The sequence below is a fragment of the Oncorhynchus tshawytscha genome, linkage group LG10, assembly GCF_018296145.1.
Source record: "Oncorhynchus tshawytscha isolate Ot180627B linkage group LG10, Otsh_v2.0, whole genome shotgun sequence".
In the NCBI taxonomy this organism is placed as follows: domain Eukaryota; kingdom Metazoa; phylum Chordata; class Actinopteri; order Salmoniformes; family Salmonidae; genus Oncorhynchus; species Oncorhynchus tshawytscha.
This window is the reverse complement of record NC_056438.1, coordinates 30,990,579-31,017,119: the sequence shown is the minus strand read 5'-3', so window position 1 is coordinate 31,017,119 and position 26,541 is coordinate 30,990,579. Positions and strand designations below refer to the sequence as shown.

General features: G+C 40.5%; 1 protein-coding gene across 2 annotated transcripts in view; it reads left to right on the top strand.

The window, feature by feature from the left end:
• The first annotated feature begins 339 nt into the window (after window positions 1–339).
• Window positions 340–26,541, top strand: part of LOC112260102 (uncharacterized protein KIAA0232) — a 39,526-nt gene continuing 13,324 nt past the window's right edge. Inside the window, exons 1-3 of one of the 2 annotated variants that reach the window (XM_024434950.2) lie at window positions 340–542; window positions 9,797–10,349; window positions 24,234–24,374. In XM_024434950.2, the coding sequence (XP_024290718.1) occupies window positions 10,131–10,349; window positions 24,234–24,374 (360 nt within the window). In that variant the 5' untranslated portion in view covers window positions 340–542; window positions 9,797–10,130. Of the gene's footprint in view, window positions 543–9,796; window positions 10,350–24,186; window positions 24,375–26,541 lie in introns of those variants that run through there. The other variant, XM_024434951.2, reaches the window with a different exon arrangement.

Here is a 26,541-nt window from a genome sequence, read left to right as displayed (position 1 = left end):
TGTATGGAGTAAATAGTACATTATTTGCTTTAGGAATGTAGTGAAGTAAAAGTAGTAAAAAATCGAAATAGTCAAGTACAGATATCCACCAAAACTACTTATAGTACATCAACATGTTTTTACTTAAGCACTTTACACCACTGCTTATAAACTCACATTTTGAGAGACGTACTATTTGCCATTCTGATGCAATCGTGAGTGGATGAATAAATCCTACTGGTTGTAGGATGGTAGAGGTTCGCCTTGTTGCCTGGAGACTGATGGGGCGGAAGCTTTCGGTATGAAACTGTCCCTATATGCACGACATGTTGGATCAAAAGGAGCCATTGCTCAGAGGGGGAGGGCCTTCGCGTCAGAGCCGTAATGTCGTCAGATTCATGTAATGTCGAAATATCGGCATTGAAAACAGCGCTGTCGCGGTTGCCGTTTGGCGTCCATGATAAGTGATGCTACTGCAGAGGATTCCGGAGCGCGAGCTCGGAACGCAGCGGGAGAGAAGTAACCACTCCCCCTCTTCTCCTCTTTACTTCAAGTAACGGCAGGTAAGGAAACAATATCTTAATAATAATGTTTACTAAAAAGCGCAATATATTTCAAGTTACGTTACATAGTGAGAATTCGTGGCGCATGTATTTTTTTTTTTTAAACGTCTCAGGTCCGGGTTAGGTCAGTCAGCCGCTCCTCCTCTGTCGTTTCACAACAGTTTTTTTTTGTCGGAATGTTGTACTGTTACTTTGCAGTGTTCTGATGGGACTACTCAGTTCCAATGTTGGCCCCTTCCCCACACTAAATTCCCGAAATGGTATGGATTACTAATGTTGTCATATCGTTTAACTTTAAGGGAAGTGACTTGAGCCAGTGTGTACAATGGCGTTAAATGGGAAACCGCGTTCTGTAATTCCACCATCATAGCAGCAGTCAACGGTCATCTGCCCACACGCCTACTGTTAGCGAGAACTGCGTCAAGTTTACAGTGACAATGTCATTCAAATACAATTCTAAATACTACCGTTACCCCAATCAATTCCCTAAGCAGTAGATCAATCATCTATAGGCGTTTATTACTGGATGTGGAAAGCTAACTAGCTACCTTCGCTAACGTTACTGTAGCTACGTTAAGTATCCTAGGTTAGTTCCGTTAACTAGCTAGCTAGCGGTCGCCATTTGAGCGAATGGACGGCCACTGGCTGTCAAACATTGGATAAGTTAACATTTGCTCCTTTCAAGGAAACGTGTTACCGTAATTTTCTGCTAGCTACAAACTTTGTGGCTATCTAATGCTAGGGGAATTTTGAACGTTTGCTATAGCCCTGGCTAGTCGAATGTGTAAGGTGCGTCTAGCTAGGGTTGGCTAGCTTTGTTAGTGTCTAATGAAATGGCTACCTCGTAAGAAAAGTCCTATATCGCTAGCTAGTTTTATGATTATCAGCTGACTTACTATCCCCCATTGGTTAATGTGAACATTGGCTAACTAAGCTAGCTAGCTATCATGCAGAATAATCCATGGCTACCATTAGTTAGCTAGCCAGGCACCTTTTAGTGTCAAGGAAGTTTGCTGAAGCCAGCCAGCCAGACACTGATGTGTCTCCTGTCATTTGTTCGCTAGCTAGATTGACATCAACAAACCATATGATAACAGTGACGTAGAATCTATAGTGCATGCCCAACGTTAGATCGGCTGTGCTGTTCAGAGCAAGATGTTCGATTTTTTTTTTAACATTTGATTATTATGAACAAAACAAATACAAAAAACAGAAATATACAAACAAGAGTACATACACCTAACATAATCAAGATGCATTTTAAATGTCAAAGTTTTATGGTGCGTATTGCTTTTTTTGTTTTTACATTTACTGATAACATTTACAATTCTACTTTGAAATTATCTTAAATAATGTGAAGAAGGGTTTGTTCTCCTCCCACTTCGTTTTATGGAAAATCCTCAATATTTTCACTTGGAGTATTGTTATATTCTCCCAAAAGAAGAATATCACCTTTAGGGGCAGCTCTAAAACGATTTGAAACTCATCAGGAGTGAATGTAACATTGTGTGCTCTCATGAAATCTGGATAATCATATACTTGTCCATCATTATTCAATTTTTTAAAATATTTTTTAATTTTTTAACCTTTATTTAACTAGGCAAGAACAAATTCTTATTTTCAATGACTGCCTAGGAACAGTGGGTTAACTGCCTGTTCAGGGGCAGAACGACAGATTTGTACCTTATCAGTTCGGGGTTTTGAACTTGCAACCTTCTGGTTACTAGTCCAACGCTCTAACCGCTAGGCTACCCTGCCACCCCTTTAACCCAGATACTGTTGTCAAACCAGTTCTGGAAAAACAAAGACTTGTTTTTGTATTTTATGTTTTTATTTTTCCAGGAAAATTATGGTTTATACATGAGGTTTCAAGTTAGAAGTACTTGTTTATGAAAGTTAGCAAGCTTAATAGGGATCTTACCCACATCAAAGTTTCATTTGAGTGAGAATTCTAGACCACCAATTTGTTGGAATATTAAATTAGGGATTATATTCCAAATGTAACATTTATTTCTTAAATAGTTTTGTATCCATTTGATCTGAAAGATTATATTAAGAGGTTTTAAAATCCAGAGCATTCAACCCTCTCTCATTTTGGGTACTACATATTACCGCTTTTCTTAAATAATTTGTTTTTTTTCCTCCATATGAAGTTAAATAATTTATTTTCAACCATTTTAGTTACTGACAGAGGAACATCCAAGGCAAGGGAGGTATAAACTAATCTGGACTGACCTTCAGCTTTTGACAGAAGTACATGTCCAGATTAAGAAATATTTCTTAATAACAAGGAGTTAAATTTCTTTCCAATTGTCTCTACAATAGAAAGGGCCAACTGAAATTTCTCTCTTATCTGATATTTGTTAACTTTAATACCAAGATATGTGATCAAATCTTTTACAGGGATATTACATACTGAGTTTAAGTCACATCTTTTCAACGCAAATAATTCACGTCCTAATATTCAGAGATAAATCAGGTACATGTGAGAAGGCATTAATACACTCAATTTGTTGTGATCTTTAAAAAAAAATTGTCAGCCAATTGTGAACATTTTATCTTGTATCTGAATACCCCTAAAACTATCCTTATTGATATTAAGTGCGATAACTTGTGTGACCAATAAGAAAGGAGAAATTGGGCATCCTTGTTTAATTCCGCGTCTGTCAAATCTCTGAAGTTCCATGGGATAATTTAACAGCGCTGTTACAATTCTTGTAAAGTGTCTTAATTACAATTTGAAAATATTGACTAAAAACAAAAAAAATCAAAGTTTCAAAAATAAAATGTTAAACTGTATCAAAAGCCTTGTAGGAATACAAATAAAAGAAAGCTATCTTCCATAATGTACTCATTGTTGTCTATTAAGTCCAATACTAGGAAAATATTATTACATATACAGTGCTGTGAAAAAGTACTTGCCCCCTTCGTGATTTCATATTTTTTGCAAATTTTTCACACAATGTTTCAGATCAAACGCATTTTAATATTACACCAAGATGAACTGCATTTTGTGTTTACTTGGGTTAAGTGATCATTTTATTTATTAAGGGAAAAAAGCTATCCAAACCTTCATGGCCCTATGTGACAAAGTAATTGCCCCCCTTGTTAAATTGTGAATTTACTGTGGTTAATCACATTTTTTGGAAAGCTGAGTTGAATTTCACTAGCCACACCCAGGCCTGATTACTGCCAGACCTGTTGAATCAAGACATCACTTTTATTTAACCAGGTAAGCTAGTTGAGAACAACTGTGACCTGGCCAAGATAAAGCAAAGCAGTGTGACACAAACAATCACATTTATTTGTCACATGCATTAACATCTGCTAATTATGTGTGAGTGTAGCGAAATGCTTGTGCTTCTAGTTCCGACCATGCAGTAATATGTAACAAGTATTATAACCTAACAATTTCACAACTACCTTACACACACAAGTGTAAAGGAATGAATAAGAATATGTACATAAAAATATATGAATGAGTGATGCCAGAACGGCATAGGCAAGATGCAGTAGATGGTATAGAGTACAGTATATACAGTGGGAAGAACAAGTATTTGATACACTGCCGATTTTGCAGGTTTTCCTACTTACAAAGCATGTAGAGGTCTGTAATTTTTATCATAGGTACACTTCAACTGTGAGAGACGGAATCTAAAACAAAATCCAGAAAATCACATTGTATGATTAAGTAATTCAATTAGCATTTTATATACACAGTGTATATATATAGAGCACAGTATATACATATGTGATGAGTAATGTAGGGTATGTAAGCAATATACAAAGTGGCTCGTGATAAATTGATTACATCAATCTTTCCATTATTAAAGTGGCTAGAGTTGAGTCAGTATGTTGGCAGCAGCCACTCAATGTTAATGATGGCTGTTTAACAGTCTGATGGCCTTGAGATAGAAGCTGTTTTTCAGTCTCTCGGTCCCCGCTTTGATGCACCTGTACTGACCTCGCCTTCTGGATGATAGTGGGGTGAACAGGCAGTGGCTCGGGTGGTTGTTATCCTTGATCTTTTTGTCTTTCCTGTGACATCAGGTGGTGTGGGTGTCCTGGAGGGCAGGTAGTTTGCACCCGGTGATGCGCTCTCAATTGTGCATCTGTAAAAGTTTGTGTGCTTTTGGTGAAAAGCTGAATTTCTTCAGCCTCCTGAGGTTGAAGAGGCGTTGCTGCCCCTTCTTCACCACGCTGTCTGTGTGGGTGGACCATTTCAGTTTGTCCGTGATGTGTACGCCGAGGAACTTTTAACTTTCCACCCTTTCCACTACTGTCCCGTCAATGTAGATGGGGGGCTGCTCCCTCTGCCGTTTCCTGAAGTCCACGATCATCTCCTTTTTGTTTTGTTGACATTGAGGTTAATTTCCTTCTCCAGACATAGATTCTTAAACTCAGGATTAACAATATTGGATCTATTAGGAGGGGCATATCTGTCAATCATCACATTAGGTGGAGATTTTAATTAATTATCTAAGATAATTTAGATATCCTGAAATACACTACTCTTAATCTCTTGAAATAATATCCTGTTTTGTTTGTTGGATGGATAAATATTCCCTAATAAAAACATTTAGTAGAACCGCAATGTCCACTATTGTGGCTAATGCTGATTGTGGCAAGCTTTACATAGATGGGTCCGGCCACCATTAATCAAATAATAACGGTCTTAGAAATTAGGGTTATTTTAGATGACACTTAGCTATAGTTAGCTAGCTAACAATAGCTACTGAAACGGATTATGTCGTTTTGCTATGTTTTTTGGGAAGAACATTGTTTGCATCCATGAGCTAGGTAGGTTTTTAATTTTTTTTATGACCAGCGCTGTAGGTGCGCGTGACCGCTTTACCAGCATCATAGCATCCGTATCAATGAATCCTTGTGACATATGAAATACGAGTGATAGTGTAATAACTGTGTAAAAAAAAAATTATGAACGTGTTAAATTGTGACGTGCGGTCATATTCAGGTCCTGATTGGTCAACAAGCTTATGTGACACGTCAAATTGTGTTATTTTATACGTCAAAGACCCAAACGGCTTTCCATAGAAATCCTGGTTGAGAATGAGACGACTGAACAACAAAACAGCACAGCAAGTGAAAGAAACAGGTTTTGATGATGTTTTACTGGTAATGGGGGCAAAATAAAATAACAAAATAACTTTTTGGTGTGTGTGTGTGTGTGTTAGAGGTCGACCGATTAATCGGAATGGCCGATTAATTAGGGCCGATTTCAAGTTTTCATAACAATCGGAAATGGGTATTTATGGACACCGATTAATAAATAAAATAATTTTAAAAAATTGATTTTAGTTTTTTTACTCCTTTTTTATTTAATCTTTATTTAACTAGGCAAGTCAGTTAAGAACAAATTCTTATTTTCAATGACGGCCTAGGAACGGTGGGTTAACTGCCTCCTTCAGGGGCAGAACGACAGATTTTCACATTGGCTCCCCGAGCTGACAATCTTACAACCTTACAGTTAACTAGTCCAACGCAATAACGACCTGCCTCTTGTTGCACTCCACAAGGAGACTGCCTGTTACGTGAATGCAGTAAGCCAAGGTAAGTTGCTAGCTAGCATTAATCTTATCTTATAAAAAACAATCAATCACAATCACTAGTTAACTACACATGGTTGATGATATTACTAGATATTATCTAGCGTGTCCTGCGTTGCATATAATCTGACTGAGCAGTGGTAGGCAGAAGCAGGCGTGTAAACATTCATTCAAACAGCACTTTCGTGCGTTTTGCCTGCAGCTCTTCGTTGTGCGTCAAGCATTGCGCTGTTTATGACTTCAAGCCTATCAACTCCTGAGATGAGGCTGGTGTAACCGAAGTGAAATGGCTGGCTAGTTAGCGTGAGCTAATAGCATTTCAAACGTTACTCACTCTGAGCCTGTGGTTGTTTCCCTTGCTCTGCATGGGTAACGCTGCTTCGAGGGTGGCTGTTGTCGTTGTGTTTCTGGTTCGAGCCCAGGGAGGAGCGAGGAGAGGGACGGAAGCTATACTGTTACACTGGAAATACTAAAGTGCCTATAAGAACATCCAATAGTCAAAGGTTAATGAAATACCAATGGTATATAGGGAAATAGTCCTACAATAACTACAACCTAAAACTTCTTACCTGGGAATATTGAAGATTCATGTTAAAAGGAACCAGCAGCTTTCATATGTTCTGAGCAAGGAACTTAAACGTTAGCTTTCTTACATGGCACATATTGCACTTTTACTTTCTTCTCCAACACTTTGTTTTTGCATTATTTAAACCATTATTTATTCGAGGCTAAATTGATTTTATGTATGTATTATATTAAGTTAAAATAAGTGTTCATTCAGTATTGTTGTAATTGTCATTATTACAAATCGGCCGATTTGAATCGGTATCGGTTTTTTGGTCCTCCAATAATCGATAACAGCCACCCTCGAAGCAGCGTTACCCATGCAGAGCAAGGGGAACAACCACTCCAAGTCTCAGAGCAAGTGACGTTTGAAACGCTATTAGCACGCACCCCGCTAACTAGCTAGCCAGTTCACATCGGTTACACCAGCCTAATCTCGGGAGTTGATAGGCTTGAAGTCATAAACAGCTCAATGCCTGAAGCACAGCGAAGAGCTGCTGGCAAAATGCACAAAAGTGCTGTTTGAATGAATGCTTACGAGCCTGCTGGTGCCTACCACCGCTCAGTCAGACTGCTCTATCAAATCATAGACTTAATTATAACATAATAACACACAAATACGAGCCTTAGGTCATTAATATGGTTGAATCTGGAAACTATAATCTCGAAAACAGATGTTTATTCTTTCAGTGAAATTTTGAACCGTTCTGTATTTTATCTAACGGATGGCATCCCTAAGTCTAAATATTCCTGTTACATTGCACAACCTTCAATGTTATTTCATAATTACGTCAAATTCGGGCAAATTAGGCGGCCCAAACTGTTGCATATACACTGACTCTGCGTGCAATGAACGCAAGAGAAGTGACACAATTTCACCTGGTTAATATTGCCTGCTAACCTGGATTACATTTAGCTAAATATGCAGATTTAAAAATATATACTTTGTGTATTGATTGATTGAGGAAAAAGGGGGAGGCTTTGCTGCAGGAGGGACTGGTGCACTTCACAAAATAGATGGCATCAGGAGGAGGGACAATTATGTGGATATATTGAAGCAACATCTCAAGACATCAGTCAGGAAGTTAAAGCTTGGTCGCAAAAGGGCCTTACAAATAGACAATGACCCCAAGCATACTTCCAAAGTTGTGTCAAAATGACTTAATAAGGACAGCAAAGTCAAGGTATTGGAGTGGCCATCACAAAGCCCTGACCTCAATCCTATAGAACATTTGTGGGCAGAACTGAAAAAGCGTGTGCGAGCAAGGAGACCTACAAACCTGACTCAGTGACACCAGCTCTGTCAGGAGGAATGGTCCAAAATTCATCCGACTTATTTTTGGAAGCTTGTGGAAGGCTACCCAAAAACGTTTGACCCAAGTTAAACAATTTAAAGGCAATACACTCAATTTGTATTTGGTAGCATGTAAACTTCTGACCCACTGGGAATGTGATGAAAGAAATAAAATCTGAAATAAATAATTCTCTCTACTATTATTCTGACATTTCACATTCTTAAAATAAAGTGGATCCTAACTTACCTAAGACAGGGAATTTTTACTAGGATTAAATGTCAGGAATTGTGAAACTGAGTTTAAATGTACTTGGCTAAGGTGTATGTACATTTCTGACTTCAACTGCATGTTCATTCAGACAGGCTACTTTAGAAATCTTTCTGGACTCAATTTGTTTAAATATGAATCAAATGCTCCTGTCATGATTGTAAAAGGCCTATTTTAAGTACCTTAGGCTACATTATTTCTCACATTACAGCATCCTTGCTTTGAAGAATGATCGAATGACCACAGCAGCAGGTCTTGACATTATACAATATAAACGTGGGAGAAAACCCATCGGACTTCGTTTGAATGGTTTTGTGCGTCGAAATAGGATCTGCTTAAAATAATGTAATGCAGAAAAGCCAACGACAAGGTAGGCATATCTTAATTCTGACTCTGTTAATGTTGTCATTACAAAAATATGACAAATCTTCTCCAACATGGCGTTTGTTAAATATTTACTTAATACCTTGAATAATAATGAAGTGCCTTGATAATAACGAAGTGTAATGGCTTGTTTCAAATAGGTTTTTATTAAGAATCATATCCATGTAAACAAGTGTACAAACAGAAGTGTGATCTCCCTTTTTATGACCCCCCGTGTACATTGGCCTGGCCAATTACCGTAACCTCAAATTTTGTGTAACCGGTTGTTCAGCCGGAAGCTGGCGCTAGTGGAATGCATTGTAAAGGGTGTCTGAACTTCTTGATTGGGACTTGTTTTATATTTGGTTCATTTAATAAATGCTAGCTGCCATGACTGGATTCAAACGCAAGTTGATTTGTTTGTGTGTGTTCGCAGCTGGGAAGACTTAGCCAAATCCTTTAACCAATTAGTGGGGCAAGATGGGGGCTGTCAAAATGTTGGACTTATTTTATTTTTTAGGCCACTCATTACATGCTTTCACATTTTTAAAAAAAATATGCATTTCTAAAATGTTATAGTTGGTTTGAAGTTAAGCCACTGAAATTTGGAGTTAACATATTGTCCCATGTACATTGTGTAATTTACTGATGGTCTCTATCTAGCCCCATAGGGCATTATGATCAGGTTGAGTGCAGTTGCACAAATGAATGATTTCTTGTGTGCTGTTGTCATGTGGGCAGGATTGAAACCAAACCCACCCTTAATTTACGTTGTGATGACGTCACGACCCTCAGTCTCACAACTCAGTTAAGGACAAGACTGACTTTATGACCAAAATGATCCGTTTTACACTAGTCAATTTTGACAGTATAATAAATGTTGCAGACTCTTATTGATGCCACAGACTATTTTCTAAATGACAAGTTTGTTTTTAGGAGCAGTTGCTCTTTTAAAAACCATCTGTGGGGACAGACTGCCTGTAGATATGCACTTGGGCAGGGTGGGAGATGAGGCCTGTAGTAACCAATAATTGAAGGTCAACAAGCCATTTTATTTTGAAGTATGATGTGAGCAACTGCTTTGTGTTCTTTGTAAGTCTTCTAAGTCTAGGGCCTATATCATAGTTTAACAGAACACACCTTGTGAAACATTTAAATGCAACCCAGAGAAGTGACGCAAGTCTGTTTCCTCTTTCAGGTTGTGCCGGTGGAGTAAGCCGCAGCCCAACATGATCCCCTCCGATTGATGCGCAAACACGTCAAGTGTTTTGCCAAGCAGCTGATCGCTTTCATCAGTTAAAGCCATGCCTGACGAGTAAATATCCCTACTTGCTCAAGGCAATAAAACATAAAAAAAACAGCCCCCTACATGTCTCTGCAAGTAGACTCCCTCTTGTTCGTCCTGCTGGAGTAAATCCCCCCTTCCAGATAGGCTCTACTGCCCTCTCTCCGCACCGCCCCACTACTGCCTCTCCACATCCACCTGTCACAATGCCGCTCCACCTCAGAATGGTCAACACCTAAAGATTCCCATGCGTCCAGTGAGCGACGGTCCTGCTCCTGTAAGCTTCTCACGCTTCCACCCCCCAGTTGGCCCCCTGCCCACCTCTGAGATGTCCCTGCTCCACTCGCTGGGCCCAGTGCAGAGCTGGCTGGGCCAGGAGCTGGAGAAGTGCGGGATTGATGCCATGATCTACACCCGCTACGTCCTCAGCCTGCTCCTGCACGACAGTTACGACCTGCAGGATCAGGTGGGTTTCCAGCAGTAACATTGTCTTGTTAAACATGATGGTCTCTAGTTCCCCCACTTGGTTAAAGCAATATAAGTTCTAGTGATCATAACATTTGGAAAATAAGGGAAAAGGGATACCTAGTCAGTTGCACAACTGAATCCATTTAACCAAAATGTCTTCCACATTTAACCCAACCCCTCTGAATCAGAGATGATAACAAGGAAAGCCACCCCTATTCCACATTTTTGTTACAGCCTGAATTCAAAATGGATTAAATATAATCATTTATTTTGCCCAACTACACACAGTACACCATAATGACAAAGTGAAAACATGTTTTTAGAAATGTATTAAATTAAATAGATACACCTATATATACAAATGTTTGGAGACCCTTTCAAATGAGTGGATTTGGCTATTTCCACCATACCCGTTGCTGACAGGTGTATAAATTAAGCACACAGCCATTGCAATCTCCATAGACAAACATTGGCAGTAGAATGGCCTTTACTGAAGAGCTCAGTGACTTTCAACGTGGCCCTGTCATAGGATGCCAATTTCCAACAAGTAAGGTCAAACTTCTGCCCTGCTAGAGCTACCCCTGTCAACTGTAAGTGCTGTTATTGTGAAGTGGAAACGTCTAGGAGCAACAATGGCTCAGCCGCAAAGTGGTATGCCACACAAGCTGCGAATGGGACCGCCGAGTGCTGAAGCGTTTGTCCTCGGATGCAACACTGCCTCTGGAAGCAACGTCAGCACAACAACTGTTTGTCCGGAGCTCAATGAAATGGCTTTCCATGGCTGAGTAGCCGCACACAAGCCTAAGATCACCATACCCAATGCCAAGCGTCGGCTGGAGTGGTGTAAAGCTCGCTGCCATTGGACTCTGGAGCAGTGGAAATGCATTCTCTGGAGTGATTAATCACGCGTCATCTGGCAGTCTGATGAACGAATCTGGGTTTGGTAGATGCCAGGAGAGCGCTACCTACCCAAATGCATGGTGCCAACTGTAAAGATTGGTGGAGGAGGAATAATGGTCTGGGGCTGTTTCTCATGGCCCTTTAGTTCCAGTGACGGGAAATCTTAACACTACAGCATCAATGACATTCTAGACGGTTCTGTGCTTGCAACAGTTTGGGGAAGGCCCTTTCCTGTTTCAGCATGAAAATTCCCCCGTGCACAAAGCAAGGTCCATACAGAAATGGTTTGTCAAGATCTGTGTGGAAGAACGAATGACCTGCACAGAGCTGTGACTTCAACCCCATCGAACACCTTTGGAATGAATTGGAATGCCAACTGCGAGCCAGGCCTAATCTCAAACAGTTGGTAATGTTGTGTATCTAATTTATACCCCTGGGTCAATACTCTGTAGAAGCAACTTTTGACAGCGATTACAGCTTTGAGTCTTTCTGGATAATTCCTATAAGCGCTTTGCACATTTGGATTGTACAACATGAGCACTTTATTTTATTCTTCAAGCTCTGTCAAGTTGTTTGTTGATCATTGCTAGACAGCCCATTCAAATCTTGACATAGATTTTCAAGCCGATTTCAGAAAAAATGGAACTAGACCACTCCGGAACATTAACTATTTTGGTAAGAAACTCCAGTGTAGATTCGGCCATGTTTTAGGTTATTGTCCTGGTGAAAGGTTAATTTGCTCCCAGTGTCTGTTTAGAAAGCAGACTGAACCACGTTTTCCTCTAGGATTTGTGCAAAACTCCCTAGTCCTTGCCGATGACAAGCATACCCATAAAATGATGCAGCCACCATCATGCTTGAAAATATGAAGTGGTACTCAGTGATGTGTTTTTGGATTTGCCCCAAACATAAGACTTTTGATTTAGGACATAAAGTAGATTTCTTTGCCACATTTTTTGCAATTTTACTTTAGTGCCTTATTGCAAACAGGGTGCATATTCTGTACAGGCTTCCTTAGTTTTACTTTGTCATTTAGGCTTATATTGCGAAGTAACTACAATGTTTATCCATCCTCAGTTCTCATATCACAGCCATTAAACTCTTAACTGTTTTAAAATCACCATTGGCCTCATAGTGAAATCCCAGATCGGTTTCCTTCCTCTCCGGAAACTAGACAATTTCAATTACACTGGTAAAGAGGACAAACTGAGAAGTGAAATTACATTGAACAGTGAACTCTCATTATTATATCTTCAATATTCAAATATGATTGAAGGATTGGCGTTTTGAATTTGGTCAAGTTTGTGTGTAAAAACTATTGTTATCCATCAACAATAATAAGCCACCAGGTATAGACAACCTAGATAGGCAAACTATTGAGAATGGTAGCAAACTGTATTGCCACCCCTATTTGCCGTGTCTTTAACAAAAGCCTAAAGGACTGTGTGTATCCACAGGCATGGAAGGAAGCTATAGTAATTCCACTACCTAAAAATAGTAAAACACTCGTTGCTGGCTCTAACCGCCCAATCTGTTTGCTGCTTGTTCTCAGTAAACTGATGGAGAAAATTGTTTTGAACAAATACAATGCTATTTTTCTAATAAGTTAACTACTGATTTTCAACTTGTACAACTTGTACAAGACTTGTACAAGATTTCAGTGCAGCTTTTGATATTATTGATCATAATTTGTTATTGAAAAAAAACTCACTTGATATGTCTTTACATCACCTGCCATCACATGGTTGGAGATTTAATTATCCAGTAGAACTGAGTATTCTTCAATGGGAGCTTCTCTAACATCGGATACAGTGCATTTGGAAAGTATTCAGACCCCTTCCCTTTTTCTACGTTATGTTACAGCCTTATTCTAAAATTGATGAGGGGGAAAACTATTTGATCAATCTACACACAATACCCCATAATTATCTAGGGAAGGGTACCAAAAAATGTCTGCAGCATTGAAGGTCCCCAAGAACACATTGGCCTCCATCATTCTTAAATGGAAGACATTTGTAACCACTAAGACACTTCCTAGAGCTGGCTGCCCGGCCAAACTGAGCAATCGTGGGAGAAGAGCCTTGGTCAGGGAGGTGACCAAGAACCCTATGGTCATTCTGACAGAGTTCGTCTGTGAGATGGCAGAACCTTCCAAAAAGACAACCATCTCTGCAGCACTCCACCAATCAGGCCTTTTTATAGTAGAGTGGCCAGACGGAAGCCACTCCTCAGTAAAAGGCACATGACAGCCCGCTTGGAGTTTGCCAAAAGGCACCTAAAGGACTCTCAGACCATGAGACAAGATTCTCTGGTCTGATGAAACCAAGATTGAACTCTTTGGCCTAAATGCCAAGCATCACGTCTGGAGGAAACTTGGTAAAGCGTGGTTACAGCATCGTGCTGTGGGGATGTTTTTCAGCGGCAGGGACTGGATAACAACCCTAAGCACACAGCCAAGAACACACAGGAGTGACTTCGGGACAAGTCTCTGAATGTCCTTGAGTGGTGAACCCGATCTAACAACTTTGGAGAGACTTGAAAATAGCTGTGCAGCAACGCTCCCCATCCAACCTGACACAGCTTGAGAGGATCTGCAGAGAAGAATGGGAGAAACTCACAAATACAGGTGTGCCAAGCTTGTGGCGTCAGACCCTAGGAGACTCGAGGCTGTAATCGCTGCCAAAGGTACTTCAACAAAGTCCTGAGTAAAGGGTCTGAATACGTATTTCAATTTTTTAAATTTGTAATAAATTGTCAATGTCAACCTGTTTTTGCTTTGTTATTATGGGGTATTGTGTGTAGATTGAGGGTGGAAAATACTATTTAATCCATTTTAGAATAAGGCTAACTTAACAAAATGTGGAAAGTCAAGTTAATCTTCTCTGTTTTTACAAATGATGTGTCACTTGTCTTAGAAGAAGCTAAAATGACTGTGTAGTGTGCAATCATCAGCATACATCAGCACCTACAGCCAGTGAGCGCACAGACTCTTGGCAAGGAGTTAGTGTCAGAATGGGTAATAAACTGTTCTGAAATACAAAAACAATTGTATTTGGTTCAAAGCATTCTCTTAGCCCTAAACTGTTGAAGAAGTTGAACTCCTAGCATTGGATAGTCAGTTATCATGGTCAAGTCATATTGACAAATTTGTTGTGAAGATTGGGAGAGGTAGCCTATGTCTTATTTTTTTATATGCGGTTTTGACACAGATCAACTGTACCATATTGATGTCTGGTAATAATTAAACTGTTAAGAACACATTTATTTACAATGACTCCCTACCAAGAGGCAATAGGATGCCTGAGGGGAGGGGGGCTGGGATTAAGAATGCAGGACAAAACACACCATGACAAGACACCACAACACTACATAAAGAGAGACCAAAGACACACAGCACAGTAGCATCACATGACAACAACACGGTAGCGACACATGGTAGCTGCACAAACATGGTACAAATATTGTTAGGCACAGACAATGGCAAAAAAGTATAGACCACAATGCATCACGCGAAACAGCCACAACTGTCAGTACGAGTGTCCATGTTTGAGTCTTTGAATGATTATAACGGTCCAGTTTGAGTTATCTTCATTCAAAGACTCAAACATGGACAGTTTTTTTTCTTTTTGCAGCTCGTTCTACTCGCTAGCTGCAGTGAACTGAAAAGAGGAGTGACTCAGAGATGGGTGTGCTTTGGGGACCTTTAACACAATCTGACTGGCAGAACGGGTGTTGTATGTGGAGGATGGGGGCTGCAATAGATATCTCAGATAGGGGGGAGTGAGGCATAAGAGGGTTTTTATAAATGAGCATCAACCAGTGGGTCTTGTGACAGGTATACAGAGAACCAGTTTACAGAGTAGTATAGAGTGCAGTGATGTGTCCTATAAGGAGCATTGGTGGCAAATCTGATGGCCGAATGTTAAAGAACATCTAGCCCCTTGAGAGCACCCTTACCTGCCGATCTATAAATTACGTCTCTGTAGTCTAGCATGGGTAGACTGGTCATCTGAATCAGGGTTAGTTTGGCAGCTGGGGTGAAAGAGGAGTGATTTACTACAGAGGAGACCAAGTCTATATTTAACTTTTAGCCTGCAGCTTTGATATGCGCTGAGAGAAGGACAGTGTACCGTCTAGCCATACTCCCGAGTCCTTGTATGAGGTGACAACCTCAAGCTCTAAACCATGCCTGGGCAAAGGCCGGCCCGGGGGCCATATGTGGCCCGTGACCTGATTCAAAGTGGCCCGCGGAATTTTGCTCAGATAAAATAATTTGCGATAAAGTTTAGAAAAATATATTTGTTATTCAAATTAAAAGCTCAATGAATACCCACCATTGTGTAATGATGTAACGGCCACCGCTTGCGGGACATTTCTTTTTGAAGGCACGCATAAATAACAACGGCACAAGGACAGACAGTGACTGAGGCTGACACACACGTCACAGTTACAAATAGTAGCTAGTTTTTCAAAGATGAGGAAAGTAGACAACGAATGTAGGGTGTTCCAGTAAGAGTGGACATCGAAATATTTCTGTGTTGAGGTATCAGGGAAAGCTGTGTGCAAAGAGGGCATTGCTGTCTTGAAAGACTACAACTTGTCCCGACACTTCAAACAAAGCATCGAGGTCGACCAATTAATCGGCATGGCCGATTTTCACAATCTGTATTTTTGGATGCCGATTATGGTCGATTACATTGCACTCCACGAGGAGACTGCGTGGCAGGTTGACCACCAGTTACACGAGTGCAGCAAGGAGCCACGGTAACTTGCTAGCTACCGTTAAACTTATCTTATAAAAAACAATCTTAACATAATCACTAGTTAACTACACACGGTTGACGATATTACTAGTTTAACTACCTTGTCCTGCTTTGCAAATAATCAATGCGGTGCCTGTTAATTTATCGAATCACAGCCTACTTCGCCAAACGGGTGATTTAACAAGCTCATTCGCGGCAAAAAAAGCACTGTCATTGTACTAATGTACCTATCCATAAACATCAATGCCTTTCTTAAAATCAATACACAAGTACAGTTGAAGTCGGAAGTTTGCATACACCTTTGCCAAATACATTTAAACTCAGTTTTTCACAATTCCTGACACTTAATCCTGGTAAAGATTCCCTGTCTTGGATCAGTTAGGATCACCACTTTATTTTAAGAATGAAATATAAGAATAATAGTAAAGTTATTTTTATTCCAGCTTTTACATACACCCAATTAGTATTTGGTAGCGTTGCCTTTAAATTGTTTAACTTGGGTCAAATGGTTCGGGTAGCCTTCCACAAGCTTCCCACAATAAGTTGGGTGAATTTTGTCCCATTCCTCCTGACAGAGCTGAGTCAGGTTTGTAGGCCTCCTTGCTCACACTTGCTTTTTAAGTTTTGCCCACACATTTTCTATAGGATTGAGTTCAGGGCTTTGTGATGGCCACTCCAATACCTTGACTTGTTGTCCTTAAGCCATTTTGCTACAACTTTCGAAGTATGCTTGGGGTCATTGTCTATTTGGAAGACCCATTAGCGACCAAGCTTTAACTTCCTGACTGATGTCTTGAGATGTTTCTTCAATATATCCACGTAATTTTCCTCCCTCATGATGCCATTTATTTAGTGAAGTGCACTAGTCCCTCCTGCAGCAAAGCCCCCCCACAACATGATGCTGCCACCCCAGTGCTTCATGGTTGGGATGGTGTTCTTCGGCTTGCAAGCCTCCCCCTTTTCCCCTGAAACTTAATGATGGTCATTATGGCCAAACAATTACATTTTTGTTTCATCAGATAACATTTCTCCAAAAAGTATGATCTTTGTCCCCTTGTGCAGTTGCAAACCGTAGTCTGGCTTTTTTATGGTGGTTTTGAAGCAGTAGCTTCTTCCTTGCTGAGTGGCCTTTCAGGTTATGTCGATATAGGACTTGTTTTTACTGTGGATATAGATACTTTGGTACCTGTTTCCTCCAGCATCTTCACAAGGTCCTTTGCTGTTGTTCTGGGATTGTTTTGCACTTTTCGCACCAAAGTACGTTCATCTCTAGGATACAGAACGCGTCTCCTTCCTGAGCGGTATGATGGCTGTGTGGTCCCATGTTGTTTATACTTGCGTACTATTGTTTGTACAGATGAACGTGGTACCTTAAGGCTTTTGGAAATTGCTCCCAACGATGAACCAGACTTGCATAGGTCTACAATTTGTTTTCTGAGGTCTTGGCTGATTTCTTTTGTTTTCTTTCCCCATGATGTCAAGCAAAGAGGCACTGAGTTTGAAGGTCGGCCTTGAAATACATCCACAGGTAAACCTCCAATTGACTTAAATGATGTAAATTATCGGAAGCTTCTAACGCCATGACAATTTTCTGGAATTTTCCAAGCTGTTCAACTTGTTATGGCTGAGATCCCGTTACCGGGAGTGATATAACAACAACTAGTGATAGTACAGGGCGCCATATTCAAAAGAACAGAAATCTCATAATTAAAATTCCTCAAACATACATGTGTCTTATCTTTTCAAGGTAGTCTTGTTGTTAATCCCACCACAGTGTCCGATTTCAAATAGGATTTACGGGGAAAGCACCACAAACGATTATGCTAGCTCACCAACAACTCGCTAAAATACACAGCCAATTTTACCAGCCAAAGGGAGAGCGAGAGAAAAAGCACAGAGATAAAATGAATCACTAACCTTTGATAATGTTCATCAGATGACACTCATAGGACTTCATGTTACACAATACATGCTTGTTTTGTTTGATAAAGTTCATATTTATATCATAAAATCTGAGTTTACATTGGAGCATTCCATTCACTAGTTCCACAAACATCCAGTGATTTTGCATAGCCACATGATTCAACAGAAATTCAAGTTATACACATGGAATTATAGATATACCTCTCCTTTAATGCAACCGCTGTGTCAGATTTCAAAACTTTGCAGAAAAAGAAACTCTCAGAACAATAGAAAAATTAGCCTCCATGTTGGAGTCAACAGAAACCAGAAAATACATGATAAATGTTTCCTTACCTTTGATGAAATTCATCAGAATGCAGTCCTAGGAATCCCAGGTCCACAATAAATGCTTGATTTGTTCAATAATGTCTTATTTATGTCCAATTAGCTACTTTGGTTAGCGCGTTTGGTAAACAATTCCAAAGTCAAAGCGTGTCCACTATAACGTGATGAAATGTCAGTCAGTAGAAACATGTCAAACGATGTACTGAATCAATCTTTAGAATGTTATTTACATACATCTTGAATAACGTTCCAACCGGAGAATTAGAATGACTTCAAAAGACCGGTGGAACGCAGGTCCTTACCTTGTGAATGCGCATAGTGAAAGCATGGTCAACTCATGACTATTTCCTGTCTCATTCGAGCCTCCCTTCACATTAGTCATCAGACAGAGTTCTATTGACTGTTGACACCTTAGTGGAAGGCGTAGGAAGTGAAAACTCATCCATATCACTAATTTCAATGAGAGCTAGGTTGAAAATCTGCCACCCCCAGAAAAAATCCAAACAGGAAGTGGAATTTCTCAGGTTTTTGCCTGCAATATTAGTTCTGTTATACTCACAGACATAATTCAAACAGTTTTGAAAACTTGAGTGTTTTCTATCCGATACTAATAATAATATGCATCTTTAGCAACTGAGACTGAGGAGCTGGCTGTTTACCATGGGCACCTTTTCATCCAAGCTACTCAATACTGCCCCTGCAGCCATAAAAAGTTAAAGGCACAGTCAACTTCGTGCATGTGAACTTCTGACCCACTGGAATTTTGATACATTGAACTATAGTGTCTGTAAACAATTGTTGGAAAAGTTACTTGTCATTCACAAAATATGTCCTAACCGACTTGCCAAAACTATAGTCTGTTAACAAGAAATTTGTGGAGTGGTTGAAAAGCGAGATTCAATGACTCCAACCTAAGTGTATGTAAACATCCGACTTCAACTGTTATTTAAAAATAAAAAAAACTGCATATTTAGTTATAAGAAATTCATGTTAACAGGTAATTTTAACTAGGGAAATTGTGTTACTTCTCTTGCGAGTCAGGGTATATGCAGCAGTTTGGGCCACCTGGCTCGTTGCGAACTGTGTGAAGACCATTTCTTCCTAATAAAGGCTGTAATTAATTTGCCAGAATTGTACATATTTATGACATAAAATTGAAGGTTGTGCAATGTAACAGCAATATTTAGACTTAGGGATGCCACCCGTTCGATAAAATATGTAACGGTTCCGTATTTTACTGAAAAAATAAACATTTTGTTTTTGAAATGATATTTTCCGGATTTGACCATATTAATTACCTACGGCTTGTATTTGTATGCTTTGTTATATTATAATTAAGTCTATTATTTGATAGAGCAGTCTGAGCGGTGGTAGGCAGCATATTATTTAAATAAATAAATAAATTTGGCCTCTTTAATCAGTATCTGCTTTTTTTGGTCCTCCAATAATCTGTATCGGCGTTGAAAAATCATAATCAGTCGACGTCTAATGCAGAGAAATATAGGAATATGTCTTCTGAGCAGAGGGCAAGTGCATCAAAAGAGTTGCTTTCTCAGTTGCAGAAGCAGCAAGGACTTTTCACAAAACTGCATTCAGCAAACGATGGAATTGCGAGAGCTAGCTATGTACTATCCCACAAAATTGTAAAACATAAGCCATTCACTGAGGGCGAATTAATTAAATAATGTTTAATGGACTCTGCAGCAATATTTTGCCACGACAAGAAAGAGCTGTTTTGAAAATGTTTCCCTGTCAAGAATAATAGTGACACAGCGTGTTGAGGACAACGAGGGGATATGGAACAACAGTTGAAAGACAAGGTAAAGGATTTCACCTATTTCTCCTTGGCCCTGGATGAGAGCAGTGATGGATTTGACACTGCGCATTTGTTGATATTCTTACAAGGCGTAATCCCAGACTTTGAAATTACAGAGGAGCTTGCTTCAGTGCAGTCAATGAAGAGCACAACCACAGGGAAAGATTTATTGGAGGAGGTTAATAAGTGTGTGGCAAAGATGGGACTGAGTTTTGAAAAGTTATCCAGTGTGACCACTGATGGGTGCCCAAACTTGACAGGAAAAAACTTTGGCCTTTTGAAAAGGATACAAGATCAAGTAGCTGAGCTGAACCCAGATCAGAAAATTATTTTCCTGCATTGCATTATTCATCAGGTGCTCTGTAAATGTGTCCTGAAAATGAGCCATGTTGTGGATACAGCCAATAAAATGGTAAACCTCATAAGAGCGAAATCTTTAAACCACAGACAGTTTGTCTCACTGTTGGAAGAGACAGTCGGGTCATGCAGATCTCCCCTACCACACAAACGTGAGATGGCTGAGTTTGGGGAAGGTGCTTAAAAGGGTGTGGGACCTGAAGTCGGAGATTGCTGAGTTTTTGCAAATAAAAGTAAAATGTGGATTTCCCTGAACTGCAAGAAAGAATGGTTGGATGATTTTTGCCTTCACCGTGGACATCATGGCCCTCCATGAATGAACTGAATTCCAAACTACAAGGGAAGGGCCTTTTGCACATCAGATGTACAGCCTTGTCAAAGCCTTCAAGGGAAAATTACTCCCCCTGACCCGCCAAGTAGAAGCCAACAATCTCACCCACCTTCCACTACTAGGCTGTTCCCTATCAGATGACCAGTGGGAGAAGTATACATCGCTGCTGTATGCTTTGAACAGGGAGTTTTCTCATCGTTTTGAGGATTTCAAAGTGTTGGAAAATGACATGCTGTTGGTTTTCTCTCCTTTCACCTTCAATGTGGATAACGCTCCCACTGACCTGCAATTTAAGCTTATCGATCTTCAGTCTGATGCAGTGATTGGAAAACAATGTCACTGATGAGGTTCTATGCATCTCTCGATGAACAAAACTTTCCAAAGATTAGGAGTCATGCTCAGAAGATGTTTGTACTGTTTGGGTCAACCCATGTATGTGAACAGACATTTTCAGTGATGAAATATAACAAGTCAAGACAAAGATTCTCTTACTGACTCTCAGCAATCCTCCGCATAGTGATGTCAGAAACTATACCTGACTTCACTGCTCTAGTCAATGCCCATCAGAGACCTCACTCCTCACACTGATTGAGTAGTTTAAATGTAATGTTGAGCTCAATCTTTCCTATGTTTTTGTGCATACCCGTTAACAAGAGTTCTGTCCGTGGTGCTGAATGCAGTGTACTTTTCCCTCCATGTAGTTCATTGCATGTTTAATAATGAAAATACCTACCAAAAGGAGAACATGGATATGGTTTATTTCTGTGGATGTTAAAAAAGTAAAATAAATATTTGCAGCATATCTGGATGTGATTTACAGTAGATATCTGTCAACAGTCATACACATGATGTACAATCCTGTAATATGATTCTGGACCGTGATGGCAAAAATATATTCCAATGTGGCCCTCCATTGAAAATAATTGCCCAGGCCTGCTCTAAACCCTTGGTGGTAGTAATGACACCGGTGGGGAGAGGGGCATTCTTCTTACCAAACCACATGACCTTTGTTTTGGAGGTGTTCAGAACAAGGTTAAGAGTAGAGAGGGCTTGTTGTAGAGATATTTAACACAAAGTATAAGACTGTATCATCTGCATATAAATGGATGAGAGCTTCCTACTGCCTGAGCTATGTTGATGTAAATTGAGAACAGCGTGGGGCCTAGGATCGAGCCTTGGTGTACTCCCTTGGTGACAGGCAGTGGCAGAGACAGCAGATGTTCTGACTTTATACACTGCACTCTTTGAGAGAGGTAGTTAGCACACCAGACCAAAGACCCCTCCGACACCATTACTCCTTAGCCAGCTCACAAGAATGGAATGGTCTACCGTATCAAAAGCTTTGGCCAAGTCAATAAAAATAGCATCACAACATTGCTTAGAATCAAGGGCAATGGTGACATCATTGAGGACCTTTTTAAGATTGCAGTGACACATCCATAACCTGAGTGGAAAACCAGATTGCATACCAGAGAGAATACTATAGACATCAAGAAAGCCAGTAAGCTGATTATTGACAAGTTTCTCCAACACTTTTGATAAACAGGGCAAAATAGAAATATGCCTATAACAGTTCGGATCAGCTTGATCTCCCCCCTTTTAAATAAAGAATGCACTGTGGCTGCCTTCCCAGAAAGGAGAGACCAGTTAAAAAGGACTGAAAGGCTTGGCAATGATAGGGGCAGCAACCTTAAAGAAGGGTCTAAACCATCTGACCCAGATGTTTTTTGGGGGTCAATTTTCAGGAGCTCTTTTAGTACCTCGGACTCAGTGACCGCCTGCAGGGGGAAACTTTGTAGCACGGCAGGGGTAAAAGAGGGGATAGTCACAATGGAACGGGTTGGAGATGAGGAAATGTTGGACGGGCAAGGAGGCATGGCTGAGTCAAATAGGAATCCTGACATAATGAAGTGGGGATTAAAGAGCTCAGCCATGTTCTTCTTGTCAGTAACAACCACAACAACATTAAGGAACATGGGCAGCTGTGAGAAAGAGGGTTTGTTCTCCAGGTCTTTAACCGTTTTCCAGAATATCTTGGGGTTCGACCCACAGAGAGAGAACTGCTCCTTAAAGTAACCAACTTTGGCCTTCTGGATAACCTGAGTGCACTTATTTTTCATTTGCTTGAATGAGAGCCAGTCAGCCTGAGTATGTGTGTGCCAAGCCTTTCGCCAAATGCAGATCTTGAGGTGGAGTAACTCTGCAAGATCACCTGTTTTTAATTCTCATTTTCTTTATGGGTGCATGTTTGTTACCACTGAAAATATCAAAAAAAGAAGGTCCAAGCGTCTTCAACAGAGGGCATCAAGCTGATTCTATACCAATTTACAAGGCTTGCTCATTAACGTTTTTTTAGCAAGCATCTATGACAAATCAGGACAAGTCGTTTCACTGAGCAGCCGTTACATTACAGAAAACGCCAGACTGAAACCGATCAGGATTATTTGTGAGGATAACACTGAGGTGAGTAGCCTTTTCTGGGTGTTTGGAGTTATATCTTTTGGAAATGGTAATAATCTGAGAAAGATTTAGGGAGTCCCATTGCTTTCGGACTTGGTCAGGTGGTTTAAGCATGTCCCAGTTTAGGTCACCTAGCAGGACAAATTCAGACTTAGTGTATGGGGCCAGGAGAGGGTACAGGCTGGTGCTGATGGAAGACTATAGCACCCAGCAACAGACAACAAAGAGCTATTGGAAAGTTTATTTAAAAAAATAATTAAAAAAATAATGCTTAAAACCAGAAAATCAAATTGTTTGGGGACAGACTAGGTGGAAACAACTGAGTACTGAAGGTGATCCTTGGTAAAGATTGCCACTCCCCCACCCTTGGAAGAGCTGTCTTGCCAAAAACAAAGGTATAACCAGAAAGGTTAACATTAGTATTCAAAACACTCTTCCTTAACCACGTCTCAGTAATGACAAACACATCTGGATTGTAGCTGTGAACCCACACTTTCAATTGATCCATTTTATAGGTAATAAGCTTCTAGTGTTAACGTGCAGAAAACCCAGGCTTTTACGAGAGCAGCAATCAGTGAAGCAGATATCAGAGCACAAGTCCGAATTGGGGCTAGCAACAGTAGATGGGCCATATTCATATATACTGTATATATGAAGTGTGTAAATAGTATTTTTGTTGTCTCTTGGTGTCTTTTTTAAATTTAATGCAGTAATGCAGTATGTTCTGTACTTTGTCATGTATTTTAAATTTTATGTGGAGCCCAGGAAGAGTGGCTGCTGCATGTGCAGTAGCTAATGGGGATCCTACTAAACTAAACATACACATAGCCAATGAAGAAGAGGGTTCTGTTTCGTATTCATTATGAGTCAGGTGATTGTAAGTTAACCTATTGATTTAAAGCCGTCTTGTATTTCTTACATTTACAATGTTCTAAAACTTGCATTTCCTTTTCCTATTTAGATGAGCTGTCCCATTAAATGACTGATGTGGAGGAATTGTGTGTGCAGGAAAATGACATCTTGGGCTGGGAGAAGGGAACTGGGAAGAAATGGGGCAAGAGTAAGAAGAAAGGAGGAGGGACGGACCTAAGTCTGGAGGAGATAAAGAAGCAAGCCGCTGTGCAATGTCTGCGTTCAGCATCTGATGAAGTAAGTGCCATTTACTCCAGTGTCGCCACATCTCTTCACCTCATGTTTTTGTATGCGTAGTCTACTCACAGCACTCCTGAGAAATTGAAATTATATATTTCACTTTGACTCTGAAGCTTGAATATTCAGGAGCAGTTGCATATAATGATAATTAGTACAGCAGTTCTGTGGTTATTTTGGCACACACCAGCTTGTAAGCTACAAAGCTGAATATGTTGAGCCATTGAAGAATGGCAGAAGCATGTACAGTGCCTTCAGAAAGTATTCATATCCCTTGACTTATTCTACTTTTTGTTATGTCGTGCCTTTTTCTCAGGAGTGGCTTCCATCTGGCCACTCTCCCATAAAGCCCAGATTGGTAAAGTGCTATAAACTGTCCTTCTGACAGGTTCTACCATCTCAGCCAACAAACTCTGTAGTTCTGTCAGAGTGGTCATTGGGTTCTTGGTCACTTCCCTGACCAAGGTCCTTCTCGGCTGGTCGCTCAGTTTGGTTGGATGGCCAGCTCTGGGTAGTTTCAATTTCCAAATGCTTGAGACCACTGTACCCTTGGAACCTTCCAACACTCTAGAAATTGTTTTATAAGTCCGGGCTCTGGCTGGGCCACTCAAGGACATTCAGAGACTTGTCCCGAAGCTACACCTGCTTTGTCTTTGCTGTGTGCTTAGGGTTGTTCTTTTGGAAGGTGAACCTACACCCCAGTCTGAGGTCCTGAGTGCTCTGGACCAGGTTTTCATCAAGGATCTATGTATGTTGCTCTGTTAATCTTTCCCTCTCCTGACTAGTCTCCCAGTCCCTGCCGCTGAAAAACATCCCCACAGCGTGATGCTGCCACCATGCTTCACTGTAGGGATGGTGCCAGGTTTCTTCTAGACGTTATGCTTGGCATTCAGGCCAAAGAGTTGAATCTTGGTTTCATCAGACCAGAGAATCTTGTTTCATGGTCTGAGAGTCTTTTTAGGTGCCTTTTGGCAAACTCACAGCAGACTGTTGTCTTTTTTACTGAGGAGTAGCTTCCGTCTGGCCACTCTACCATAAAGGCCGGATTGATGGAGTGCTGCAGAGATTGTTGTCCTTCTGGAAGGTTCCCCATCTCCATAGAGGAACTCTGGAGCTCCTTCAGAGTGACTATCGGTTCCAAACTTCTTCCATTTAAGAATGATGGAGGCCACTGTGTTCTTGGTGACCTTCAATACTGCAGAAATGTTTTGGTACCCTTCCCCAGATCTGTGCCTCGACAATCCTGTCTCGGAGCTCTACAGACAATTCCTTCCACCTCATGGCTTGGTTTTTGCTCTGACATGCACTGTTAACTGTGGGACCTTATATAGACAGGTGTGTGCCATTCCAAATCATGTCAAATCAATTGAATTTACCACAAGTACAACTTGATTGGAGTCCAGAAACATCAAGGATGATCAATGGAAACAACATTGTGGTATTATGTGTAGATTGAGGATCTTTTTTTAAAATCCATTTTAGAATAAGACTGACCAGCCTTATTTTGTGATTGCTCTCCAGGATTTTCACAGCCAGTGTGACGTAATGAGTGTTTTACTGGCAATGTTGGATTGAGGTCAGCAAAGTGAAGAACTGTGAACCAGTGAAAGACTCCCATGTGCACTTACACTGTTACACTCAGTATTGAGATAATATTATGTGTGACGTTGCAGAGGTGTCAATGCATGTAAGCGAGTGCACAGTTTAATAAACCTGCATTATATTCTGTCTGTGCCCTTTTCCCAAGCAAAATCCCCCCAAAAATGTCTGACATTTTCCTTAGCGGTTGGTTGGCAGTAGTATAGTATCAAAAGCAGCCCGTAGTAGAGCGAGCTTGTGAGGGACGGGATAGAGCTGGAGGGCGTATAGGGGGAAGGGTCTGCAAGGTAGAGGAGGAGTGTGCTGCTCTCTGGGGACTGGACTCTGCAGTCTTTTTTTTTTTTTTTTTTACCAGCACATGCTGCACAGGATTGCAGCACAGAGAGCAGAGTGTGTGCGTGTTGCCCGTCAGCTGACCGGCATTAACACAATGATGCAAGAGGAAACACAGGACCAGGGGAGAAACTTAGCTTTTTTTTTACTGGGCGTCATGGTAAGGAATGTCACTTTCTGTCAGAAAGAGTGCGAGAAGGAGTGTGTAAAACATTTTTGACTAATCCGGCCCTCA